Source organism: Cupressus sempervirens, chromosome 11 (genome assembly GCF_028749045.1).
Source record: "Cupressus sempervirens isolate cs-2001-9-10 chromosome 11, ASM2874904v1, whole genome shotgun sequence".
Taxonomy (NCBI): Eukaryota; Viridiplantae; Streptophyta; class Pinopsida; order Cupressales; family Cupressaceae; genus Cupressus; species Cupressus sempervirens.
Genome location: NC_143128.1, coordinates 792,093,969 through 792,121,302, shown reverse-complemented (window position 1 = coordinate 792,121,302; position 27,334 = coordinate 792,093,969). Strand labels below are relative to the sequence as shown.

The 27,334-nt window shown below is 35.3% G+C and overlaps 1 protein-coding gene across 2 annotated transcripts in view; it reads left to right on the top strand.

Moving 5' to 3' along the window:
• The window catches only part of PFD6 (prefoldin 6), a 57,125-nt gene extending 31,417 nt beyond the window's left edge, over positions 1-25,708 (top strand). For both annotated transcript variants that reach the window (XR_016358822.1, XM_089810250.1), the window contains exon 5: positions 25,124-25,708. Coding sequence is in view for 1 of the 2 variants with exons in the window: in XM_089810250.1 (XP_089666376.1) it covers positions 25,124-25,180 (57 nt within the window). In the remaining variant the exon portion in view is untranslated. The remainder of the gene's footprint in view (positions 1-25,123) is intronic.
• Positions 25,709-27,334: the final 1,626 nt, after the last annotated feature.

The window sequence follows — 27,334 nt, the reverse complement described above, 5'->3', positions numbered from 1 at the left end:
ACATTACTTTTACTATTCTTTTTCAGCCTTTACGAACTGCATTCATCATTCACGGAGCATATTTCTCCCTCATCCTTTTTGAGTCTTCTATCAACCTCTTCTAAAACTGCGATTCTATCGCATATCTCTCACTCACCCACTGCTGTGCTTTATATTGTTTCAGAATGATAACATTCTTTTCATTGTACTCTTTGGAATCAAGGGATTGCATATATGTCTTCAATTTGTCCAAATAAAATATGGTTAGAGTTGGTTTCCAACTAACTACAAACCACCGGTCGAGTCCTCCTGACATGGCTTCACATCCATGTGTTACAAATCTGCAAACCATCTAAACCATATGCCAACACGGCTTATGATTCATCTCTGGAGTATCACTATTGTGGCTTTTGAATGCAAAGTTTATTATCACTTGCCAATCGCAACCTTCCAATGTTCATGTGCTATTTTGATAAGAAGAGGAAACACCTCAACAATCTTCAAAAATGTTAGGCAGCCCTATATCTGCCAATGTTCTCTATCATAACTCCCTTATTAAACCAACTGAACTTTCCTCAAAACATGATTGCCGTTGATGATAATAAAGATAATTGTTTCCCAAATATCTGTGGACATATGACTCCACATATAGCAGTCCAATTTCAATTTTGGACAAGTTTGGGTTAGTGACAATTTATATTTGGTGTCAATTGGATATAATATAGACATGATGGTTGCATTTTTTATTCTCTGGAAATTATATCAAGGATCAATGTTCACCAAACTATTATATCAAGCAAACAATTATTTACGGGGCCCATAAGATTTTTGTTCACCGCAAATGTTACTTCTTTCTTTTGTTGATTGTTTCAAGTTTCTACATCAAATTACAAAGATGGATTCAACAGTGTTATCTGCCTCCTGTACATTTCTATTTCAACCAGGGTAATTTCTCATCACAATGTCTGCATATGTCAAGGATTATTATCTGTATATGGCATAATGAATTATTAGGAGTGTTCTGCATCTTTTGACATCAATGACAGCTCTATCCAACAAGATTTTAGGGCCATTGAACAAATGTAAATCATCCTCAGTATTTGTCTTTGGGATTTATAGCATTATGCATTTGCATTGTTAATGTTCTCCAATACCTCTACATAAATTAATGTTTTTGAGATGTGATTACTTTTCTTTTAACCATTATTGTTTCTGTATATGTCCATTCCTACTTCCATCACTCATAATGGAAAATGGCAGGTGTGGACATTTGATTTAAGTTATGTTTTAAAATTTAAATGTGTGGTTTTATTTACAATTCGGCATGACGATGGGAGGCATGTCCCAAAGATTAGTTGGAGGATTGAAAACTACTCTAAGATCCAAGAAATAGGATAAAAGTTTATCACTCAACCAACAGTCACCATGGTTTTGCATGAAGAGAGATTTTTGGACGAGTTATTGTAAGATTAGACTATTGAGATAAATATGACTATTGCATTCTCATTTGGGCAATAGGCATGTCGTGTGGAAATGGAATTGAGATCGAACAGTAACTTTGATTTAATTTATAAGCAACTTTTTAAATTTTAAAAGGAGATGATGAAATATTTGAGCAAAAATAATTACAACAATGACTATGTAGAAATAAATAGAAGCAGGCAAATATGTTTTGGAGCAACTAGAAGTCTTTTCTTGAAGAAATCAGAGAATCTGACTTTAAGAGTATATGTTTGCAAATTTTTGTGAACTATTCAATAAAGAATGTAAAATGCTTTGCACTGGAAAGTGTTACATTGATGCGAAGCCATGACTCGAGATTTATGTTGTGGACGATGGAAACTATTGAATCAGGAAGCATAGAAATGGGTTGACATGCAATGACTCCAAAGAAAAGAAGGTAGATTGCAATAGTAGAGGATCAGCAAAACCAATGCTGAAAGAGCCCCAAAAGCAGTTGGCCTTGTTTTTGTCTGTGTAACATTGTTGTGATAACGTCAAGACAAAATGTGGTTTAAGGGCCGGGGCTGAAGTGGGTTGTAGTATGGGCTTATTGTTAGGCAAGGTCAACTTGTCACTGCCCTATCCCGTAGGTTAGTTACAGAAGGTAAGGTACGTTAGGTCAGGGAGGGCCCCTTTTTTATATAATTGGTTGGAGGCCCCCTACTAACACTCAACACCTATTATAGATACACTTAGTCAAGAAATGAGATCACTGTGATCGAGTCAAGCTTGCATGGGAACAAGTGTGAACTGTTAAGAGAAATCCATTAGAGGTTTAATGTGGTGCTTCATGAGTTATGCCACCTACAAATCTCAACACCCATCTCAGAGTACCTTGTGCAGACATTTGCTTGGACTTAAAAATTGAATGCATTCAAAAACAAATCCATGTGTCGAAAGGAGTAGAGAAAAAGATTTGGAGTGTGAATACTTAAAAATCAACATAGTCAACCAATTGTAAAATTGGTTATTTTAACCATAGTGTGTAAGATAAAGTTTGTCCTGTTGGAAAGGGGAGGTTCTCTTCTTATTGACACTAAATAAGTGGTTAACTAATTCTATTTACAGGAAGCTTAAGAATGGGGTGAGACACTCATCATATTCTCTTATTTCGTAATCGATTTTTCTTTTTAACACAATCCTTTAGCACTAATGTAATTGCCTACTATACTAATTGGAGCAATAATCCTGATACACAATGAGTTAAATGGAAGAAAATTGAAGTATGTCACCAGCTTTGTGTAATCAAGAAGCTTGACCAAGTGCAGGAAGTTATGTCAATCGGGTATGAAAATCCAATTGACAAGTATGCAAAGAAAAGTCGTGAAAATTGGGTTTTAAAACCTGTTTTACATATTTTGTTAGTGCAAATTGGAAGGATGATGTAAATCAGGTTTTATAACCCAATTTACATCTTTGGCAGTGATGGTTATGTCAATCGTGTTTTAAAACTCATTTGACAAGTGTGATGATATGCAAGTGTAAAAGGTTGCAGGTTGGGCTTTAAAACATGAAATGCATGAAAATGTGAAAAGTCAGTGAAAAAAACCTGACATTGCATGAAAATAATACAACATGAAAAATATGTAGCTGCTCTTTATTTCCTCATCACTACATGAGGGAAAAATTGATTGAGGGAAGTAGTTGCAGTTCAGGTTTTAAAACTATGCAAATTGGATTCTAAAAGTTGACTTGCTACTTGCTGTTCAAAAAGAAGGCCCACTGCCCATTCCGCCCTTCCCACTCGATATTGTAGGGGTCAAGGGCCTCTGCATGCTCGCCACCCCTCCCCCTCTACTATTTGAATAGGTGAAGGGTGAAGGGCACTTTAGATCCGACTGCATCCACATGACCCCACACCCAACCCCCAAGAATTATAGCTTCGGGAGGTAGATTATTGTGGGTGGGTGTGGGTGTGTCGTCCTCATCATAGTGTTGTCCTTCTGCCTCATCATAGTCCTCTTGGAATCAATAGCATTTTGTCGGAACACGTCTTGTCTCTTCACGCTAGTAGTCCTATGTACAGTAAGTACTATAGCCTCAATCATGGCTACTGACAGAATGAGACTAGAAACCAAGAACCAAACGAAATAGTAGGTTTGAAGTGAATTGCCCAATGTTTCCGAATTGGTCCAACCCTGTATTTCTCCAGCTTGCAATTTGGATTTAAAAACCCAAACTGCATGAGGGTGATGCAAAGGTGAGGATGTGAAAATCGTGTTTTAAAACTTGATTTCCGACTTAGGGTTCGCAACGGATGAATATGATGTAAATTGGGTTCTAAAACTCCATTTGCATCTTGGTTGTGCAAAGGACACTGGGGATACAAATCAGGCATGTATGCAATGTTGATGGTATGTTTGGCTTTTAAAGCTTGAACTGCGTATCGGCAGTTCACATGCATTGTTAGGGAAAAATCCCAGCTCTACATGAGTTGAAAATTTTCCAACTCTGGAATTGTAGAGCTTTGCTAAAACGAAAGCAAAATGAAGGGGATCTGATTTAGGGGACAATTGAGGAGTCGGACCATGTGCGAGGATACTTGGAGAATGCCTTAATATACATGCTTAGAGGATGTGGCCAATAATATGGACAAGTTTCATAGGGGTTAACCCATGATTTGAGCGAGCTAGAATCAAGGATAACACGAATAATAAGAGGTCTTCAAACCTCCAATAGGATTTTTGTTTGTCCTTGTGCAATCACTCATCTGTTGTAGTTCAACATTTGTTTATCCTTTGCACCATTTTAAAGTGATCCAAGACTTTCATTGCGATTGAGCAAGAAATTTTGTAGGGTTAGTTAAATATTTGAGAAGCTTATCGAATCATATTCCATAATTGCAATGCTATATATTCCATGATGGCAATTGGTAAGTCCTTTATATGGGGTTGAATTCAACAAATGACATTTGTTTAGTTGAAGTAAAAGATTAGCAAGACATTGGTTTGACAATACCTAGCTTGCAACTACTATTTTAGGTGGAGACAAATGCAAATGATAAAATTAAATATATTAATTTGCTATTATGGAGTTAATAATAATGTAAATTTCAAAACTATATGATAATATTGATTACAAACTATAGGGGTTTGCTCCTAGGTCAAAGTGCCATCTATAATAGTGCATAATAGCTATCATTTTATAAAATGTGTAATATTAATTAGCCAATAAGGCTATCATATAAGTGTTAAGGATATAGCTTCATTCGGATTGAAGCATCCTTATATTTAATATGGATTTAATATGGATTTTGTATATTGATGCATATATTTATATGTTGTGATAATACTTCAAATATATATATATATATATATATAAAATTGTATGTGATAGTATTAGTCACAAATAGTTTATATATATTCAATATGGATCGGCAGATTAGTCTATGTTTAATATGACTATTCTAATATCATCGTTTACTCTAATGAGAGTCACGACAATGAAAGGCCGTGACTTCCCGTGGCTTTTGCCATGGGGAAAGTCACGACCTTTCATGGTCGTGACCCTCGGATATGTATTTAACTAAGACCAATGGCTGCTGCTTGAAACGATCAATCACCAAGGCATCTAGTTGATTCAGCAGTAATCTAAATTCACCATTATAATATTCAGAGAAATTGTTCATTTCAGATCAATACATTCAGAGTTTTGATAAATACTATAAGCATATTCAGTAGTCAGTTTTCAGGTCTGATAAACTACAAGGTTTGATTATTCTCTAGAAAAGATCCTTGTTTAACAATAAGAGAGTTCTGCTGTAAAATGTGATGTCTCAAACCATTTTAATTCCCGGTCAAGTATAAATGATGTTATTTTGGTGGTGGTGTTTTTTTTAATTTATTTATTTTGTGTTTTCAGGATTACCTAAAGTAGTTGCCACAGGACTTTAGTGGCTCTCTTTTACTGTAACATCTGTACATTAGCTTCCATCACCAAACACTTTCCCTCCTATCTCACGCAAGCTTCTGCAATATCTGATTGTTATTACCAACAGCACTGACATTGTCCACATTTGCTGACGATTTGCTTTGAATCTGTGGCGTACACGTATTTACACATATGGATCTAGGCTGTCAGAAATGAGTGTCAGCCTGGCAAACAAAAAAATCGATCTTGCAACACGAGGCAGTAAATATGGGAACAAATTTAATGCCTTTAAACAATAGAATCAGATGGGAATGCAAATATCGACGAAGATACATCTGACTTAAATGTGGTTGAGACATGTTTGGTATTTCTTCCACTTGTTGTATGAGGGTTATTGGAGCTTTTCAAAGTGTCCACAAATCCATCTCTTTCTCCAGTCTGATGACTTTCACCTGTATGCTTTACTATTTTAAAAGATTGAACCACCTCTCCCATAGTTGGCCTCTGGCTTGCTTCAGAAGCTACACAAGCAGCTGCAATTGCACAGGTGCACACAGTAGTGGGTCCTCTATTTAGAAGTTTCTATGAGAAGGGGAATCCTAATGCTTCAAGCCCTCACAGGCCTCTCAGTTGAGTCGAGAAATTGACAGTATGCATTCCTTTCAAGTTGGAAGTATTTGTAATCATTTTGTACAAAGCCACAGCCACATGAGACATTAAACGTCTACCATGGCTTGCTTAAATCTTTGCAATATATGCATTGTACAAGATTAAATGCATCAATATAGGTCCAATAGTTTATTTTTTACAATTGTCAATTTTATATTGTAATAATTTTAAAAATATTTTTTATTTTAAAATATATATATAATAATTATATTTTAATTTTTTTAATTAGTTATATTTTTACAATAATCTCAAAATGTCATATTTACTAAATTGTTCAATATAAATGCTAATATTATAGTTAGTCAATAATAATTAAAAAAAATAAATTTATAATATTTTAAAAAGTAATTCTAATAAATTAAAAATATTAAATATATTTGAATGAAATTATTTATCTTTTAATATAGATGTTAAAATAATCTAAAAAATTATATTTACTCATTTTTAAAATTCAAATGATAATACCTTAATAAATAATATTTATTTATTTGATTGGTAAAAGGCCTAAAGCCATTTTGATTATATTAATAAAATAAAATTACGAAAGTCTTCATTCAAACAAGCATTGGTAGAAAAGAACAAAGAAGAAAATCTCTAGTCTAGCTCAAGACTTTTAGTCCTATACAGATTACATGATTAAAAGGCATACCCCAGTTTATGCTTTAACAATCATCTTTCATCATTTTTTAGTTTGTTTAGATTGTTTACAAATGTCCCTTTAAAATTTAGGGACTTAGGAAGGCATTCCTTCCTTTACATACGTAATTTTTATTGATAGCTTCCTTGATTTGTTTGCCAAAGCCTCTTGCTGTTTTGAATGGCATGAATCGTAGGACTTTGCTTTTGGTTTCTTGCCTTCTACTTGCCTCTCTTCATGAAGCTGAAACTACAGACCCACATGTAGTTGTTAATTTAAAGTAGTTAGTAGTTAAAAGATCTTTTGGCCTAAAGATTTTTTTGTTTTCAATATTTATAATGAACATGTGAATAATCAAACTTTGATACTACGTGTTTTAGATTGAGATAACTCCTCAAATTCTTTTTGTTTGATTTGTGAGTCTAATTTGTTATAGTGTGATCAGAAGGTGTCTACTAAAGTTAATGATTGGTATAATGGAATGTATTTTAAATTGAAGCAATATCTACTCATTATTGATAGAAAGGGATTTTCTTAATCTCATATTATTTATCTTGAGAAATAGGGAGGGATTAAAAAGCTTTTATAAGGGTAGTTTTAAGTTTGATCTTCTTTTTTAGGTTGATGAATGTTCACTAGTTTAACTGAAAAGACACTACTCTATCGCGGGCTTGGACCAATAAGGGGAGTTTAAACAGGGCCTTAATGAGATGAAGTCTGGGGAGAATAGATAAGCGAGGTCCTCTATCAAATCTTGTTGGAAGATTTCTTTAGGTTGAAGTGGAATAGGTGAAATTTTTGATGAAGAGGTCTTCTCCATCTGTTCCTAGATTTGCTAGCTTATTTGCTTCTTTGTTTCCCTCCCAAAAGATGTGTTGGAATCTAATCTCCTCAAATTTATTGACGAGTATAAGGGCATATTCTAATTTGGAATTGAGTTTCCAGTTTGGGGTGCTTCGTTTTCTGATAGTGTTTAGAATTATCTGAGAGTCAGCTTTAGTGACTAGCTTTTTGATTCCTAGATCTAAGCTGATTCTTAGGCTTTCTATTAAGGTTTCCATTTCTGCTAAGTTATTAGAAATTTCTATTAAAGGTTTAGCTTGTTTGACGAGCCGGACTCCATCTTTAGAATGTATTGTGCATCCCAGTCAGCCTCGTCTTTAGAATGGATTGCCCCTAGAAGCTCTGTCAAAATTCATTTTTGCCCATCCTTTAGGGGGAGGCTCCCATTTGCAATCTTCTCTAGCTTGCTTGTTTGTTTTGAGGTAGATTAAGGGCAGGTTTATGAGGTTTTTCTAGTTCCTTTTCATTTCTACATCCCATTTTGAAAATGTTCCTTCTTCCTTATGTGTATTTCTTAGGTTATTATTCATTACTTCTGTTATGCTAACATCCAGTTTGTTAAAAAAGGATGCTAAGGACAACTCTTCGTCTCGGAGAATTCTCCTATTTCTTTCTTTCCAGATCAACCAGAAAAGAATGGATGGTGATATCTTCCATAAGTTGTATATTTTGGAGTAACCATGTTTTCGCCAACTACTTAGAATGTCATGGAGTTTTGCCAGGAGAGCCGTCTGCCAATTAAGTTTCTGACTTAACCAATGCTAGCTGGATTTGGCAAAGGGACATTGGTAAAGAATGTGTTTTGCTGTATCAGCTTTTGACTTGCATAGGGGACATCTGGGGGGTCCCTCAAAGCCCATTTTGGAGAATCTATTTACGGTGAGGATTCTTCATTGTAATGCTGCCTAGAGGAATATGCCTGCTTTGGGAAGGTATGCTTCATCCTAGCATAGTCTTATGGGAATATCTATTTTGTTCCAACTTTGGAAATTGGTTATTAGTTCATATCCCTTTTTTACACTATATTTTCCGTCTTTGGAGGCTCCCTAGATTAATGTCTTTTCTTTCTCTGTGATTTGCTTGTCGTTGTGTGAGTAGTTGTTTGAATGCTGTTTTCTCTTGGTTTGAGAGGTTCGTGCTGTCAACATTTTTCCAAGTCCAGATTTCAGATTGCTTCTCATTAGATTTTTGAAGATAATCACTAATCCATTTCCCCATTCCTTTGTTAAGGTGGCTTTAATATTCGGGGAAAGGTTGAGGTTATTCGGGTATGGTAATCCATCCCATGAATCTTTCCAAAATAATGAATCCTCACGTTTCCCTATATCCCATGTTAAATTTTTACTAATACGAGGTTTGCATTGCATTATGAAGTTCTAGGTTTTCGAACCTTTCGGTGGATTTTTGGTGCGAAAAAGAGATAGGGTCATTGCTATTTTGGTATTTTTGATAAAGTAACTTGGCCCATTTGCTCTCATGCTCTTGATACATTCTCCATACTAGTTTAGTTCCTAGAGCTTCGTTTTGCCAATTTAAATTTTTGATTCCTAGTTCTCTTGATTCTTTCGGTTGACAAATACTATCCCATTTGATAAGGGCTTGTTTCTTTTTGTCGTTCATGCCATTCCAAAAAAAATGCTTTAGTTTGCTATCTAGTTTCTTTTTTATTCCTTTGGGTATTGGCAAGCATGACAATTGATAAGTAGGTATGGCTGATACGACTACCTTAATTTTGGTTGTGTGTCTTGCTTTTGCTAACTATATGCCTTTCCAGTTGTCAATTTTTTATATCTATCGTCTCACTTATAGGTTCCCAGATTTTGTTTTCTTTCCTACTTTTCTCCAACTGTATTCCTAAATATTTGCATGGGAATACACCTTTTTTATAACCCATTAGATTGCATATTCTTCTTGCCATATCAAGATTAGTGTTGAGGAAGAAGATTTCTGATTTGTTAGCATTTACCCTTTTCCCTGAGGCTTCCATGTAGACATAAATTATTTGTTTGGAGTTTTGAGCTTCTTCTATTGAGCTTTCTCCTGGAAGATCCTGGAAGAATAGTATTGCCCACAAATTGCTGATGTGTGATATTTGGGATTCCTTTTGTGACTTAACTCCCTTTATTTGCCCAGCAATTTGTGCTTTTTTGATGGCTTTGCTAGAAGCTTCCGCCATTATGATAAAAAGGAATGGTGAAATTGGGTCACCTTGTCTTATTCCTCTAGAAATGTTAAAGAAACCTTGTGGGGAACCGTTGATTAGGAATGAGATTTTGGGAGTGGCAATACAATTAAAGATTAGGTTGATCCATTGGTGCGAGAAACCAAAGGCTTCTAGTGTTTTGCATAAGAAACTCTAGTCTACTTTATCATAAGCTTTCTAGATGTCTAATTTCATTAGCATACATGCTTTTTTACTGATCTGCATAGAAAGAATAAGTCCTTGTATTATTAAGATCCCATCTAAGATTGATCTACTTGAAACAAAACCTATTTGTTCTTTTGATATTAGTTTTGGTAGAACTATTTTTAATCTATTAGCCAATGCTTTAGATAATATTTTATAGGTTGTGTTGTAGAGAGCAATTGGTCTAGAGTCTTTTGGTTCCTCATGATTAGCTTTTTTGGGAATTAGAGCTATAAGGGTGTTATCGCTTTTTGTTAGGAGAGAGTCCGAGTTTCTCGTTGCTTCAATGGCTTTCCATAGATCGTTTCCTAGTATATCCCAACATTTTTGAAAGAAGAATGCTTGGAAGCCATTAGGTCTTGCTGATTTATCTGGGTTCATGCTGAGCGTGGCTACTTAAATTTCTTTTAGAATAAAAGGTTTGTTTAAGAGCTTATTATCTTCTTTAGTGATAGTTTTCGGGATAGTTTGACCATGGCTTTTTGAGCTGTGTGATTAGAGGATTCAAAATTATTAAGGATATTTATGTAATAGTTAACTAGAGTATTTGCTATTTGTTTGGATTCTTTAGTCAAATCACCTATTTCGCTTTAAATTTTTGTTATCCTATTAATATTTCTGTTATTTAGCCTATGGTTGTGGAAGAATCTTGTATTACGGTCTCCTTCTGCTAACAATGTTTCTCAGGATTTCTGTTTCTAGAAAATTTCTTCTTTTGCGAAGATATTTTCCTGTTTTGCTAGTAGTTCTTTTTCTTTGCTGAACGTTTCATTGTTCATACCGTGTTTAATTGCTTCTTCATTTAGCTTCTTTAGGTCTTCTTCATTATCTAAATTTTCTTTGAAGATGTTATTGAAGTGGATCTTGTTCCATTTAAAAAAAATTCTTTGAAGCTTTTTATTTTGGACACGAAACATAACATTTTGGATCCCTCACAGTGGCCTTATGCCCACCATTGTTTAATGTTTTTCATGAAGGTGACATCTAAGAACCACATTGTTTTGCATTTGAAGGGGTTTCTTAATGGTTTGCATTGTTCTTCTATCTTTAGTCTAACAGGGTAATGGTCAAATCTTGCATAAGATAGGATTGTTGAGTGCATTGCAAAGTTAAAGCTATTCAGATCTCCTTTAAATAAGAATCTATTTAACTTCCCTGCGATGTGGTTGAAGCCTGATCTTCTATTGTTCCAAGTGTATAAGCCGTTTGTTAAAGGAATGTCTATTAAATTGTATTTTGTGATCCAATCTTTGAAATCAGTCATAGTTTGAGAAATTATTTGTGAACCTCCAAAATTTTCCTCAATATTTAGTAGAGCATTGAAATCTCCTCCTATACAAAGACTTGCTGTTTGGAAGGTTCCCATAAAAGTGCTAATTTCATTCCATACTGTTTTCTTGTCTGCTGTTGGGATTGGTCTGTACACATTTATAAGAATTAGTTGTAAATCATTCTTGAAACTTTGTATTTTTCCCCCCCATCTAGTTATTATTTTCAATTATTCTATTATAATCAATCTTCCTAGGGTCCCAGATTATACCTATGCCTCCTGAAGCTCCTACTGATGCTCCTACTGATTCTATCAAGTCAGATTTCCATATTCCTAGTTTTATACTAAATTTAGTTCCTTCCTCTTATTTAGTCTTGTTTCCTGAATTAGGATTAGTTCTGATTAGAATAGTGCCATATTGCGCTTAAACAAGTGCTTTTTGTTAGGGGCGTTTATATTACGAAGTAATTGGTAAAATACTTGCTTGATATTAACATAGACCGAGAGGTCAATAAATACAAAAGAATAAAACGATTCCTAGCTAAGAGAAAGCTAAAATAAGCTAACAAATAACTACAGACTCACTAATCTTAGAAACATTCTAATATTTATAATAGATTACAAATAGATACTATTAACTAATAATAGAAACTTATTTATTATCGTAATATCCTCCCTTAATTATTAATCTATCAACAACATCAAGCTGTCCTTTGAATTTAACAAACTTATTAGGACTAAGAGGCTTGATGAGAATGTCTGCAGTCTGATCCGTGGTGGAGCATACTACAAGTCTTGTCTCATCTTCAACCAGCTGTCGTATATAGTGACAATGAACATCCACATGCTTGGTTCGTTCATGGAAGATTGAATTCTGTGCTAATTTGATAAAGCCTTCGTTATCAACAAACAAAATGGTCAGTCCTGCTAGTGACATCTGCATATCCTCGAGCATCCAATGAAGCCAAACAACTTCACAACCTGCCTTGACTGCCCCTTTGTATTCGGTCTCCGTGAAGGAGAGAGAAATTGCCTGTTGCTTCTTACTTGTCCATGTGATGACACTGGATCCCAAACTGAACACATATCCAGAAGTTGACTTTTAATCATCAATAGAGCCTGCCCAATTTGAATCTGTGAACCCATTGAGTCTAGGATTAGAACTTCGAGTGTAAAGAAGTACATAATCTGAAGTGCCCATCACATAACGAAGCACATGCTTTGCTGCCATCCAATGATCAGCCTTAGGAGCTGTCATAAAATGTGAGATGTAGCTGACTATGAAGTTGGTATCAGGCCTAGTGGCAGAGAGGTAGATGAGGCTGCCTACTAGTTGCCTGTATCTAGTATCATCAACAGGAGGAGAATCAAACTTGGCTAGTAACTTGAGACCTTTCTCCATGGGTGTAGATGCAGGCTTGCAATCCTACATACAAAATTTCTCTAACAGAGCCCTGACATATTTGGACTGAGAGATGAATATACCAGAAGATTGTTACCAAACCTCAACACCTAGGCAATAGTGCATGAGCCCAAGGTCAGTCATATCAAAAGACTGACAAAAATTCTATTTGATTCCCTGAATCAAAGATGCAGAACTGCTCGTGATCATCAAATCATCCACATAAATAACTAGAAGGATGATGTTATTGTCAGTATTCTTGATATACAAATATGAGTCTGAAGAACTCCTTTGGAAACCTTGATTACTGAGATACTTATCAATTTTCATGTACCATGCCCAAGGGGCCTACCTGCTTCAAGCCATAGAGAGCTTTCTTTAATCTGAGAACTTGATGTTCTTTATTGACAATCTTGAAACCAGGAGGTTGCATCATGTAAACCTCTTCGTGGAGATCACCATTCAGGAAAGCACTCTTGATGTCCATCTGATGGACCTTCCAGCCAAACTGTGCTGCCATGACTAGGACTAATCTGATTGTGCTTATTTTTGCAGCAGGAGCAAAGGTGTCCTCATAATTAATACCCTAACGTTGAGAAAAGCCCTTTGCAACTAAATGAGCTTTGTACTTAGCCAAGTATCATCAGATTTGTATTTGATTTTGTAAACCCATTTGTAGCCAATAGGTTTCTTCCTTGGTGGAAGATTAGAAAGGACCTAGGTGTTATTCTTCAATAGGTTCTAGTGTTCTGATGACATGGTTTGTTCCCACTCTAGAATTCCTTTAGCCTCGGAATATGTTTGAGGTTCAAACACATTGTGAATGTTGGCCATAAGAGCAAAGTTAATAGACTTTGTAGGTTTGTTCTTTTCTGAGCAGTTCTACCATCAATGAGCTCATCATCATGAAGATCAACAAGTGTCTTAGCCCACCACTTAGAGTGGAGAGGAGAATGACCAACACCAGTATCAGGAGATGCTCTATGATTAGGTTCCTTATTAGAGAAATTTGCATCAAACTTAGGTGAAGCATCTACAAATTTGGGTGATCCTACAGGAGAGCTGGAGGTGTCTGTACAGTGATCATTGGAATAATTGGAGCCCTCCCATCAGGTGGACCTAATGGAAGTCTAACTCCTAAATCATGAAGCTGAAGGTGTCTGTACAAGGATCGCTGGAATAACTAGAGCTGCAGGAGCTACTGGAGCCCTCCCATCAGGTGAACCTAATGGAAGTCTAACTTCCAAATCATGAGCCTTCATAGGCTGGTTTGCTCGATCAGGAACATGAGAAACATGAATGAATGGTCCTTGCTGCTCATCAAAGACTACATTGCTCATCAAAGACTACATCATGACTGTATAGGAGACGAGATGTCTTAGTGTCAATCAAGCGATAGGCTTTGCGAAGACTACTGTATCCAACAAGCACGAGTTTATGACTCTTGACATCCAACTTGGTGCATGGTACATCAGGGATCCAAACAAAAGCAAGGGAGCCAAAAACTTTCAGGTGATTGATTTTGGGCTTGCGACTTGACTAGGCCTCTTCCAAAGTCTTACCTTTGACCACCACTGTGGGTGACCGGTTCAAAAGATAAACTGCAGTGTTAACTGCTTTTGCCCATAACTACTTCAAAACATGTCTATTTTCGATCATGGATTGAACCATCTCGATGATTGTTTTGTTCCGACGTTCAACTACACTATTCTGTTGTGGTGTGTGGGGTGTGGTTAATTGGTGTTTGATGCCATGAGTATCCAAGAAGCTAGAGAATTCATTAGAACAAAATCCCCCCCCCCCCCCCCATTGTCTGTCCTAAGAGTAATAATACATTTCCTAGACTCTTTTTCAACTAAAGGTTAAAACATTTGAAATACAGGAAATGCATCTGATTTCCTTTTAAGAAAATACACCCACATTTTTCTACTGAAATCGTCAACAAACAACAGAATATACTTGGACCCAAGAAAAGGAGTGGCCATAAGGCCGTAGATATTGGCATGAACAAGCTAAAGTACCTGAGAAGCTCGCCATGAATTACCACTAGTGAAAGGTGTGCGATGTTGCTTCCCAGCCTGGTATGCATCACAAACTCGAAGCTGTTGAGTCTGAATCTCAGGCAAACCGAGGACAAGCTCTTCCGGAGCAAGCTGAGAGAGATAATGCACATTTAAGTGCCCATATTGCTGATGCCAAAGTGTGCTAATAGCAGACTATTGAGCAGCCATAGCTAAGTACCGAGAATCACTAGAATCAATAAGGCGGAATGGACCATGATCCTCAAGACGTACTGCAACAATTGATTGAGTCGCTTGATCAGTGATGATACACTAATGTGAACTGAAGGTGACATCCAACTGTGGAGAATGTCGCAATAACTGACTGACGGAAAGTAGATTTAGTTCCATCCTTGGAACATAGTACACATAGAAGAAAATGAGATTCCTCCCAACAGACTGAATTTGAATGTTTCTTTTATTGACAATGGTGTACTCTTCTCTGCCCCCAAAAATAATAGAATTTGAGTAAGGCTGGTAGTTAGTGAACTAGTCTCTATGGTGGGTGAAGTGACGAGAGGCACCTGAATTAATGTACCAGGCATAAGACTTCACATGATTTGTAGGTCTTTTACGCCTTCTTTAGCCATGAAGCCGTAAAAGGTAGATTCCGACTGCTCTACACTGTTTTCTTTGGGCTATGAACCAGATTGCTTAGATTGGACAGCTAAGCGTTTCCAACATTCAACCTTTACGTGACCAAACTTGTCAAATGGTTGCATTGAATGTTCTTTCGGGAGCCTTCTAAAGCTAGAGCAGAGGACTTATGCTGAGAAGACAACTGAGACATGCCTTTATCCTTCTAAAAGGATTTAGCAGCAAAGGCTTGCTTTGGGGAGGTGGAGCTGAAACTTGCTTTGTGGAGGTGGAGCTGGAACTGCTACCGAACTGTTGTTTCCATTGATCTCGCTAAAGCAGAAGTGTGTAGAGATTGGTGAACTTCAGATCAACACCAAAAGACATGATGTTTATAGTTTCGATAAAATGCTCGTAGGACTTTGGTAAACTCCAGAGAGTGATAACCACAATGTCCTCTTCCTCCATTTTGCGACCAATGGCAAACAACTGATCACAAATTTCTTGAATCTTATTCAGGAGAGCCTAGAGCGATGTTCTCTCATCCATGATAATAGAAAACAGAGTGTTCCTAAAAAAGAAAGCTCTACTTTTGTCAGAAGTCTCATGAAGGCTCTTGAGATGTGCCCATATCTTGGCAACTGTTTTGCTAGATGAAATTTGAGAGAACTGGTCATCAGTTACAGATAATTCGAGAAGCATCACCGCCTCCCAATTATTCAGATCCCATGTATCTTGATTGGTACTAGGGGCAGTCAGACACTATGTAACACTCATAGCAATTTGATTGGTACTTCGATATCCAAAAATTGCTATTATCCGCTGATTCCAGTGCCATAATTTTGACCATTGAATTTTGAATTGCTCTTGACCATAATATTAGTCAAATAATATTAGTCAATGATGCCATAGCACGTTTTTCAATGAAAAAGCGTGAAAATCTGTGAAGATATGTTCTTCAAGGCAAAAAAATGGAAGACCCAAAAAAATTTGAAGAGTGACCCAGAAGAGAGCTTGCAAAACCTAGGAAGAATATGTTGTCGGTTTTTGGATCTGCTGGCTCAAAAAAAGCCCATGAAGAATTTGAGATTAGAAAATTTTGTCAAGCTCAAAATTTAGGGTTTTCGAGCAAAAACCTAGCCGGCAACCAATGAAGGTATATGTTGCAAAAAAATGGCATTTTTTTTTTTCAGAATAGAGGCGTTTGTGCAAGAAACGTGAAGGATCCTAATAATGGCAGGTGTAGTAGAGAAAATTGCGAGCTTTTCCAAGGTCTTAGACGTGATTTTTAGGTTGTGATTCATAGACCAAAAAACCCTAGCCTAGCAATATATCAGATGCGATTTGGAGCAAAAAAAGACGCGTTCTTGAGCAAATAGAAGATGCGATTTGAACAAAAATATTAGACGTGAGCCAGAGTTTCCAGTTGCAATTTGTAGTTTGATGCCACGTGATTTCCAGTCACGATTTTGCTAATGGACATCGTATTTCGCGAGCCAGAGAAGTCGCGAGTTGCAGATACTTTGCATCCAAAACGCTAGCCTAAACTAGGTATAATGAAGCAGATTAATTTAGGGAAACAATAATTTCGAAAATAAGGTTCAGGTGATTTAAACAAGAAATTATTATTTTCAAAAAAAATCCAACCATGCTTTGATAACATTTTATGAAGTAATTGGTAAAATACTTGCTTGATATTAACAGAGATCGAGAGGTCAATATATACAAAAGAATAAAATGATTTTTCCTTAGGAAACGATCGTACAAAATAGAAACATTCTATTCTAGCTAAAAGAAAGCTAATAGATAACTTCAGACTAACTAATATTAGAAACATTATAATATTTACAATAGATTACAGATAGATAACCATTAACTAATAATAGAAGGTTATCTATTATCGTAATAGTTTAATCCTCTAACATTCTAGGTAGTTATCTTCTTTGTTCCGTGGGAAGGCACTTCCCCTTCCCAACTTTTAGCATATCTTCAATTTTCTTATGATTCTCCTCTATGCCTGTTGCGGCACTTAGTTCTGCAAGAGATTTTCTGTCTCGTCTTTTGTTTTGTTTACCACATTTTGGTGCTGCTATTCCTTCCATTGTTTCCTCTATACCCAACTTATCCACATGTTCCTTTGCATTGTTGAGACTGTCCACTATTGATTCATCTATTGATTCTGTTTCATCTTCTTCAAGTTCTCTCAGGATTTTCCAAATCCTTCTCCTAATCCTGTGTTGGACTGCTTTCTTCGAAGGGGTTCTTTCCATTAGAAGGATTTTGCCAAAACCTGTATGATTTCCTCGCTTTCGACCTTTTCTTGATTGTTATATGTTCCCATTGTTTTGAGGATGCTGGAGGGATTTCATTCTTTTCCTCCACTATGTCCTTATCTGATGTTTTTGGTTTTGTAGTATTATATTTCTTAACTTGATCCCCTATCTGATTTTCTGCTATACTTTGGTTTTCCTTTGACTTTTTGCCAGTGTTCTTTCTTAACTTAGATTTTGCTTCTGTTATGGAGACCTTTTTAGATTGGTCCAAACCTTTCTGTAATTTTGATATAAGTTCTTTTGAGTTTTCTTTCCATTGCTGATGCTTGTTTGGTGATGTTGTTTTGGGAATTGACTATCTGTCTTTTCCATTTCTCTATTGTGAGTCTTCTTTTATGCTTTTCCTTCTTTTTTCTTGCTGATGCCTTTATCTACTTCTTCACTTGATTGATTCTTTTTCCAATCTGACCTTATTGTCTGAGAGTCGTTATTTTCTGTTTGAAGTTCTTAATTCTCTTTTGAGCTTGTGGAATACAAAGTTTTATCCATCTCTTGATATATTAACTACATAAATCTAATTTTTTTATTTATAAAATAATTTATGACTTTATAAATATATATTTATTATGACATACATTGAATATTTTTAAATTTAAAAGATATTTGTATGAAAGGAAATTGACCTTTCAAATTCTTTATCACATTTAATGTATAAGAAATATAATTAATATGAAATTGTTGTATCTAAATATCATTTTTCAAAAATTAATGTTTTTTCATATACTATTGGTTCAAGATTATTATTATTTTAATTAGTATTTTTTTTTAATAATAATATAAATTGAGTTAGATAATTAATATTTATATTCTATTATATAAGTTATATTAAAAGATATTAGATAATTATTTACTTTAATTCAATGATTATATTGTGTGATTTTAATAATATTCATTTTTAGATTTGTTAGAAAAATGTTTTAATTTATTAATAATATTTTTTATTATATAATTCATATTGCAAGTCCACTTAAAATATTACTTAAAGCATATATAATATTAAAACTATAACAATTACCTACAAAGTAAAATTCACCTTTTCTCAATATTGCAATTTTAACTTGTATTGAAATTGTTGCACTCTTTTATGTTTTACTATTAGTAAAATTTAATAATTCAATTTGGCATTGTAGGATGCACTTCTAGCAAGAAAATTCTATCGTATCCCTAATAAATAGGATTTGGAAATAGAAAAAACAACTACAAATTTATAAAGCATATGCGTCCTATAGAGTAAACAAATGCACATGCTAACATTTAAGATATTTAGAAAGTCAAACCTACCAAAATCAAAATATACCAATAGAACAATAAGCAAGTACAAGTCACATCTAAGAGAAACATTGATATGCTAACAAAAAAATCTATTAAAACTTTGACAACATATTGAAAATTCATATAAAAGATTGTAGTGGAATGTGAGGGCAATGACTAAAGCCTAAACTAAAATGTAACTCTTACCAAGGGGGACACATTTTTTTTCCACTCTTACTGCTCCCCTTGCTGCCCATAACTATGATGATACCCCTCCCCTTGCTAAGTGTCCACCTTGGTACGAGTTATGTTTTAGTTTAGGCTTTAACCAATACCGAATGTGAAAACCATAGTTACAAGGCTCAGACTTGCCTCTGACTCAGAAAGTCAAAATCCGACTCGGACTCGAACTTGGCAAGGACTCGAAAAATCCATGAAAGTCAAAGATTTTTAAGGATTTAACGATTTTCAGAATTAATATACATTGAAAAAAAAACACCTTCCAGAAATCTTTATCTTTTTAAATTTTGAAAAAAAAAAAAAATTAAAAAAAAAAATTTTAAATTTTTTTTTTGGAGTCCTGGGCCCAAGACTCGGCAAGTCCACGTGGACTCTGCTAGGACTCGGCCAAGTTAGAGTCCAGAGGCCATTTGCCTCGAAAAGGCTGCCTCTGCCTCGGACTCGCAGAGTCCCGTTACACTGGTGAGAACTATGTAATCGTAGTTAAATACCATTAACACAACTATGAAGATAAGCATTCGTGTTCTAAAGATCACAAAATGCAAAGAGAGAGCATGCTTATAAAAAAAGGAAAAAAGAAAATGGAATGTAGATAGAAAGCCAACACAAAGATGACTTAAACATTAAGGGCCATCTCTCGAGTACATTGTTTTGAAATAGATTAGTAAATAAGCATCAAAAGTAAAGAGAACATTTGAGGCATGCAATAATATGCTAACACGACATTTTCAATCCAGAAACAAATGAAGCAACCCTTACATCATACTGTACATCAATGACAAAAGACGTAGAAAATCATGATATATGCATACCAAAAACATGTCATATGCTTTAAAAATTGCCTTTTGTCTTTTGGAAATGGCTATTCACATCTTTGATTGTTAGAATAAATATTTTATGGCATTATGAGAACAACAAATGCAACCTAACTTCAATCTAGCTACTTGCACACCTACTTTTAACAACCTATAGAACTAGAAATAATAACCCTCATTGAAACTTAAAAACTATGACAAAGACCACAAATATTTTAGTAGACACAATAAAAATTAGATAACTCCACATATTCTTGACCTTAAAAAAGTTAAATCTTCCAACTTACCAATTGAAATAAGGTTGTATACGTGTTCAATTTTTTTCCTCTTTTCACTCACTTTTATTGAAAGAAATGACTTTAGTAGAAGTAATTTTCATATGCTTTAATTCTTCAACCCTCTTAATATGTTAAACAATATATATTCATCATCGACACAACTATTGCACCTCCTTTTGGTGCAAATGATAGTTATATTACTTTTCACATCATAATCCATGGGTTGGGACGTGCATACAACTTGGGTCGCATCGATCAGTTGTTTCAACACCATCTCACATGCCCCCCCACAACTCAGGATGATTGAGCCCCTTTCAAATTCTGTTGATGACTGCCATTGCTCCTCTTGCTCCTCTATTTAGGGTTTTCCAAACATCAAAAAGAAGCTAAGGGACAAAATAACAAATTGTTTCCATGCTGATTCTACACAGTTTTTTATTCCATCCTAGATATTTCCAAGGTTTCAGAATTCAAAGTTTTCACTGTTTTTTCCTTTTAAGGTATTCTAACAAGATTTAATGTGCTTCAGCAAGAGAGGATACTCACAGCTGATAGATTCACCAAAATGGGATACGAAGGTCCCTCTAGATGCCCGCTTTGTAAAAAAGATTCAGAAACAGCGAGTCATCTAACTTTTCACTGTAGCTTTGCTAAACATTGTTGGCAATGGTTAAGCGTCAAACTCCGTTGGTTTTCAGCCCTTCCCAATAGCCTTTGGGAGCATTTGCAAAGTTGGCCCAAAAATGGGCTATCAAAAATCTATAACGGTTTGTGGAAGATATCACCTTCAATTCTCTTATGGAAAATCTGGTAGGAAAGGAATAGAAGGATTTTCCACAATGAAGAAATGAAGAAATGAAATTGGGATCATTTCAAAATCGAGTTGAGGCTTGTATAGTTGAAGTCATTAACAATCATCTTAGGAACTCAGTAAAAGAAGGAGGTTCATTCAGCTAAGGAATGGAAAGACAACACCACATTAAAAGGAAAATCTAGGGTGAAGACTATTTGTAATTATTTTTGTGCTAACATTACACATGAGGTGGTAAATGTCTTATAGCTGCAGCAAGATATGAAAGCTCTTCGGAGGAATTTTCACTAAAAACTAACCTTTCGCCACATTAACGATCGCAATAACAACATAATCTTAAAGCAATCCTACAAAAGGGACTTATGAAGGAAAGATAAAGATATCTATCCAATTCATCAAACATATTAATAATTTTGTGTTGAAAATATTCAATTATCTGAACTTATGTAAAATAATGATCTTTTATATGTTATGTAAATTGGGGTACCTTGCGCTGACGAAGCAACTTTTTGGTGAGGTGGAGGTCTCTTGGTGGAAGAAAGTTTGGAATAGTTTTTCATGGCCTAAGTGTAACTTTTTCCTTTGGATTCTGGTTTACAATCATTGTCTTACTTGGGAGAATCTCTGCAACCAAGGCTTCCAAGGGCCTTCCATTTGTGTTTTATGCTGCAAAAGTGAAGAGACTGTTTCTCACCTTTTTTTCTAGTGCCCTTTGCCAAACAGATTTGGCATTTCTGGTGGAGTGTGTGGGGATGCATGTGCTGGCATGTTTCCTCTTTGTTTGAATTCTGGGATCGTTTGGGCCATCCCCCTTCCAAGACTTCTTTTCTTCAGGTTGCTTGGACTATTGGCCCTTCCCTTATATTATGGCATGTTTGGCTTGAGAGGAATAGGAGGATCGTTCATGATGTGCAGTTTGAGATCAGGCACCTGTGGGGGAAAATTGTTAATTCTCTTCATGAAAAACTCCTAGCTAAATGTGACATTGGTGGAGGTTTGGATCCTAGAGATGCTGGTATTTATTCACGCCTTTCCTTTCCTCTTCAGGGCAGCACTTCCTCGGTTCTCCACAATCGCTTTGGGAATAGAGTTAGGCAACACTCTCAGCGTGTTAATCGTGAGGGGTATTGGTCTCCTCCTAAGGCGGGCATTCTTAAAATCAACATTGATGGTTCTTCTCGAGGAAATCTTGGTCCGGTTGGTACTAGGGGAGTTGGGCGTGATAGTTCTGGTGATATTCAGTTTCTGTTTTCTATATACAAGGGTTACCATACTAATAACCTCATGGAAGCCCTGGCTATCTTGGTTGCAGTGGAATAGTGCTATCAACATGGCTGGAAAAGAATTATATGTGAGACTGACTCGCAGGTGAGTGTGAATTTATTGAATAGAAGGAACCTTGTGCATGTGGATTGGTATTTGGCTCTGGTTATTCAGCAGATCATTCAGTTATGCAATTCTCTTGATTCTGTGTCTTTTATGCTTATCCCTCGTGAGTGGAACAATGTGGTTGATTGTCTGGCTAAATGGGCCTCTGAGCATGGGCCGAATTGGAACATTATTGATCATAGGATGCTTCCCCCTTGATTTATCTCAGATGCTGGTTCAACTTGTGGACCGAGATAAAGCTTTGTAGTTCTCTTTGTTTCTTGTGTTGTTCTGCTCTCTTTGGTATTCAATAAAATTTTTACCTCTCTTTTAGTTAACAATGGGGTATGCCCCTTTCATTCTCTATAATAATATAGGACATTTGTCCCGGGTGAGGCATGCAATAATATGCTAACACGACATTTTCAATCCATAAACAAATGAACCAACCCTTACATCATATTGTACATCAATGACAAAAGATGTAGAAAATCATGATATATGCATACCAAAAACATGTCATATGCTTTAAAAATTGCCTTTTGTCTTTTGGAAATAGCTATTCACATATTTGAATGTTAGAATTAAATATTTTATGGCATTACAAGAACAACAAATACAACCTAACTTCAATCTACCTACTTGCACACCTACTTTTAACAACCTATAGAACTAGAAATAATAACCCTCACTGAAACTTAAAAACTATGACAAAGACCACAAATATTTTAGTAGACACAATAAAAATTAGATAACTCCACATATTCTTGACCTTAAAAAAATTAAATCTTCCAACTTACCAATTGAAATAAGGTTGTATACGTGTTCAATATTTTTTCTCTTTTCACTCACTTTTATTGAAAGAAATGACTTTGGTAGAAGTAATTTTCATATGCTTCAATTCTTCAACCCTCTTAACATTTTAAACAATATATATTCATTATCGACACAACTGCTGCACCTCCTTTTGGTGCAAATGATAGTTATATTACTTCTCACATCATAATCCATGGGTTGGGACGTGCATACAACTTGGGTCACATCGATCAGTTGTTTCAACACCATCTCACATGCCTCCCACAATTCAGGATGATTGAGCCCCTTTCAAATTCTGTTGATGACTGCCATTGCTCCTCTCGCTCCTCTATTTAGGGTTTTCCAAACATCAAAAAGAAACTAAGGGACAAAATAACAAATTGTTTCCATGCTGATTCTACACTGTTTTTTATTCCATCCTAGATATTTCCAAGCAATTCGACAATTTGATGAGCTTTTCCAAGGTTTCAGAATTTTCCACATCAAAAAGTTTTCACTGTTGTTTCCTTTTTAGGTATTCTAACAAGATCTAATGTGCTTTAGCAAGAGAGGATACTCACAGCTGTTAGATTCACCAAAATGGGATACGAAGGTCCTTCCAGATGCCTGCTTTGTAAAAAAGATTCAGAAACAACGAGTCATCTACTTTTTCATTGTAGCTTTGCTAAACATTGTTGGCAACGGTTAAGCGTCAAACTCGGTTTTCAGCCCTTCCCAATAGCCTTTGGGAGCATTTGCAAAGTTGGCCCAAAAACGGACTATCAAAAATCTATAATGGTTTGTGGAAAATGTCACCTTCAATTCTCTTATGGAAAATCTGGAAGGAAAGGAATAGAAGGATTTTCCACAATGAAGAAATGAAATTGGGATCATTTCAAAATCGAGTTGAGGCATGTATAGTTGAAGTCATTAACAATCATCTCAGGAACTCAGTTAAACAAGAAGGTTCATTCAGCTAAGGAATGGAAAGACAACACCACAATAAAAGGAAAATCTAGGGCGAAGACTATTTTAAATTAGTTTTGTGCTAACATTACACATGAGGTGGTAAATGTCTTGTAGCTGCAGCAAGATATGAAAGCTCATCGGAGGAATTTTCCCTAAAAAATAGCCTTTCGCCACATAAACAATCGCAATAACAACAAAATCTTAAAGCAATCCTACAAAAGGGACTTATGAAGGAAAGATAAAGATATCTATCCAATTCATTGAACATATTAATAATTTTGTGTTGAAAATACTCATTAATCTGAACCTATGTAAAATAATGCTCTTCTATGTGTTATGTAAATTGGGGTATGCCTCTTTCATTCTCCATCATAATATAGGACATTTGTCCCAGGTGAGACTGGAGGTTTTCTTCTCTGTTCTTTCCTACCAGTGCCTATTTGAACGGATGCCTTGTAATTTTTTCATTCTTTTAATATATACAATCAACAGGGCCTCGGCCTTTTACAAATAATTTTTTTTTTAAACAATAAAATAAATAAATAAAAATTAACGTGCTTCAAACACAAATAATCATTGAAAATTGAGTCAACTATTTTTCCACAAATTGGGATTTTTTCAAGGATTGGGTTGGCTCTAGGATTCATGATTAATCGGATATAATTGCGACTTTTGGCAGATTATTGTTTCTCTGGTTACAACTACCACCTACAAACATTTAATGTCACCAGTGAGAAGATTACAAATTTTCAAGTACATATGCCTTAAAGTATGAATCAAGGATAAAATTGATTGCAATATTACATTAAACGTCTTCCACATGTCCACTTGTGAATGAGTATAATGATAGCTATGTTATTGTATATGAAGGCCATTCTATGTCAGGTCAGGGCTTCCAGTAAGATAAAAATCAAGGTAGGTTTTATACAATTGGTGAAACTTTATTGATAGTTGAGATAGAATTTTTGAAGGATTTATGCTATTCATGTTTTGTGCATTATTTTCTCAATAATTTAGCCCAACTTAATGTGTCTTTCCTTTTTGCAGATATTGAAGATACAACAACGTTTGCAAGCTCTCCAGGCTGGAAAAGCCAAGGCCTAATGTATTTTGGCTAAAATTGGTCCGGCAGATCAACTTTGGTGATCAATGTGATTTTGTAGGTGTACTGAGAACTGTGCAATGCATGGAATGTGGTGGAGAGAGACAGGGGGAGAGAGTAGAGAGTTTGGTGTAGAATTGGATCTTTCACAACTACATATCCCATTCAGGCTTAAAATTCTGTTACATTTACAATGTGAGATTGGCTCTTGTACAGTTTGAATTTTTATAATGTCATTAAGAAGTAACATAAGTTGTCATTGGCGGATGCTAATATGGATGTTAATTTCACTGTCAACTATGTGCATTTGTTATAGTTCTTCTAGATAAACTTGAATGAAAGAACAGTGACATTACTCCCTCGCACATTTAGGATGATACTTGTTAACTGATTACAGGATGGGTTTGCCTCTACTAAGCATATAGTAGTTCAAGTTTTGATCTTCATGTCTCTTTTGAGCTTACTATTGGACAACTTTCAAGCTTTTGTAACTAATATTCTGGAAATAGTATATTGTACTTTTGAGGTCATATTTTGTGTTTATTTTATTGTTTTTGTGTGATGACTAGCCATCCTAGTTTAGTGAAATGCTAATTTTCAAATAATAGATTCTAACATGAATCTGTTTTTCCATTCATTGGAAATTGTTGACAATATTTTCTCTATAGCAAATGCATTCTTAGCGAATGCAATATTCATCAGGCTTTCAAGCTCATCTCAAGATAATCATTTTTCTTAATTTCTGATTTATCAAGTTTCTGCACTGTGTTTTTATTCATCATGAGTCGATAGACTTTTTATTTTTGAATAAGGTAAAAGGTTCTTACAAATCGAATATAAGAGTGCAAAGAGAAATATAGAAGCAACTGTAAAATCACTGAAGATGGATACGATACTTAAATATATTATTAACAACAGATTATGAATATTTCGGTGCAGAAGACTTAGTGGTCTTCCTAAAAAGTATCATATTCATTTGATAGAAAATAGAATAATTAGCCCTGAACTATGAGTGTTGACTGCAAACTAGAGAAGTAAAAACTAAAATTGACACATTGGTGACAAATATAATTTTGTAGACTGTTACAAAATCATATTCCAATTTCCCTCCTAAATCTACAATATCAAAGTAAGAGCATAAAAATAAAAGGAAATACATTACATAAAGATGTTTTTTAAAAATAATTCTTGGACAAGACAGACTTCTTCGAGCTGCTCCCCAGCTACAGATATAGTCATCTAGCTGTCATGGGTTCAAGTGCACCAGTGCAGCTATGACCATGAGTGGTCAAGAGTAATGTAATAAGGCCATTGCTTTTGTTTTTAGAATCAATAATGTCATGAAGTCCAATTGAGTCATTTTGTAAGGCCAATGAGTTGAAATGCATTGTAAGACCAATCAGAACCTAGTAGGTCAAACTTAGTCAGAGGGGTAAAATGTCAAGGGAGAGCATACAAATAATGTTTAAGTCAATTAGGCCATATTTTTCACATTTCAGATGTAATAGGTCTCCTTGATGTGAATGTGTCAAAAGTTGCAATAATGTTTTGCAACATTTGCAAAATATGTCGTCAATTAAGGAAACAATGTCCAATTGATTCAAAATTAGTTTTAGACAGCTAAAAACAAATTGTAAGTGTTTAAATACCCCTCTTTGGGTCGAGGGTGTACATTAGTGGAAATTGGATGAAAGTTCCATCAATGAAATATTACAATGCACTGTCATTTTACTGCAAAAACTCTGCTTTCATTTGAGCCAAGTTTCAAGTCTTGCCGTTGAACAAAGAGGGAGAACCAATAATTTCTTTGTAAACAGCCTTCAAACCCCTATTTTCCAAGGGTTACACAGATATGGGCCAATAACTTCATTGTTCACCATCCAAAAATTCATCTTTCTTGGATTCTAGTAGCATGGTGAAGTACATAACTTTCAAAATTAGTTTTAGACAGCTAAAAACAAATTGTAAGTGTTTAAATACCCCTCTTTGGGTTGAGGGTGTACATTAGTGGAAATTGGATGAAAGTTCCATCAATGAAATATTACAATGCACTGTCATTTTACTGCAAAAACTCTGCTTTCATTTGAGCCAAGTTTCAAGTCTTGCTGTTGAACAAAGAGGGAGAACCAATAATTTCTTTGTAAACAGCCTTCAAA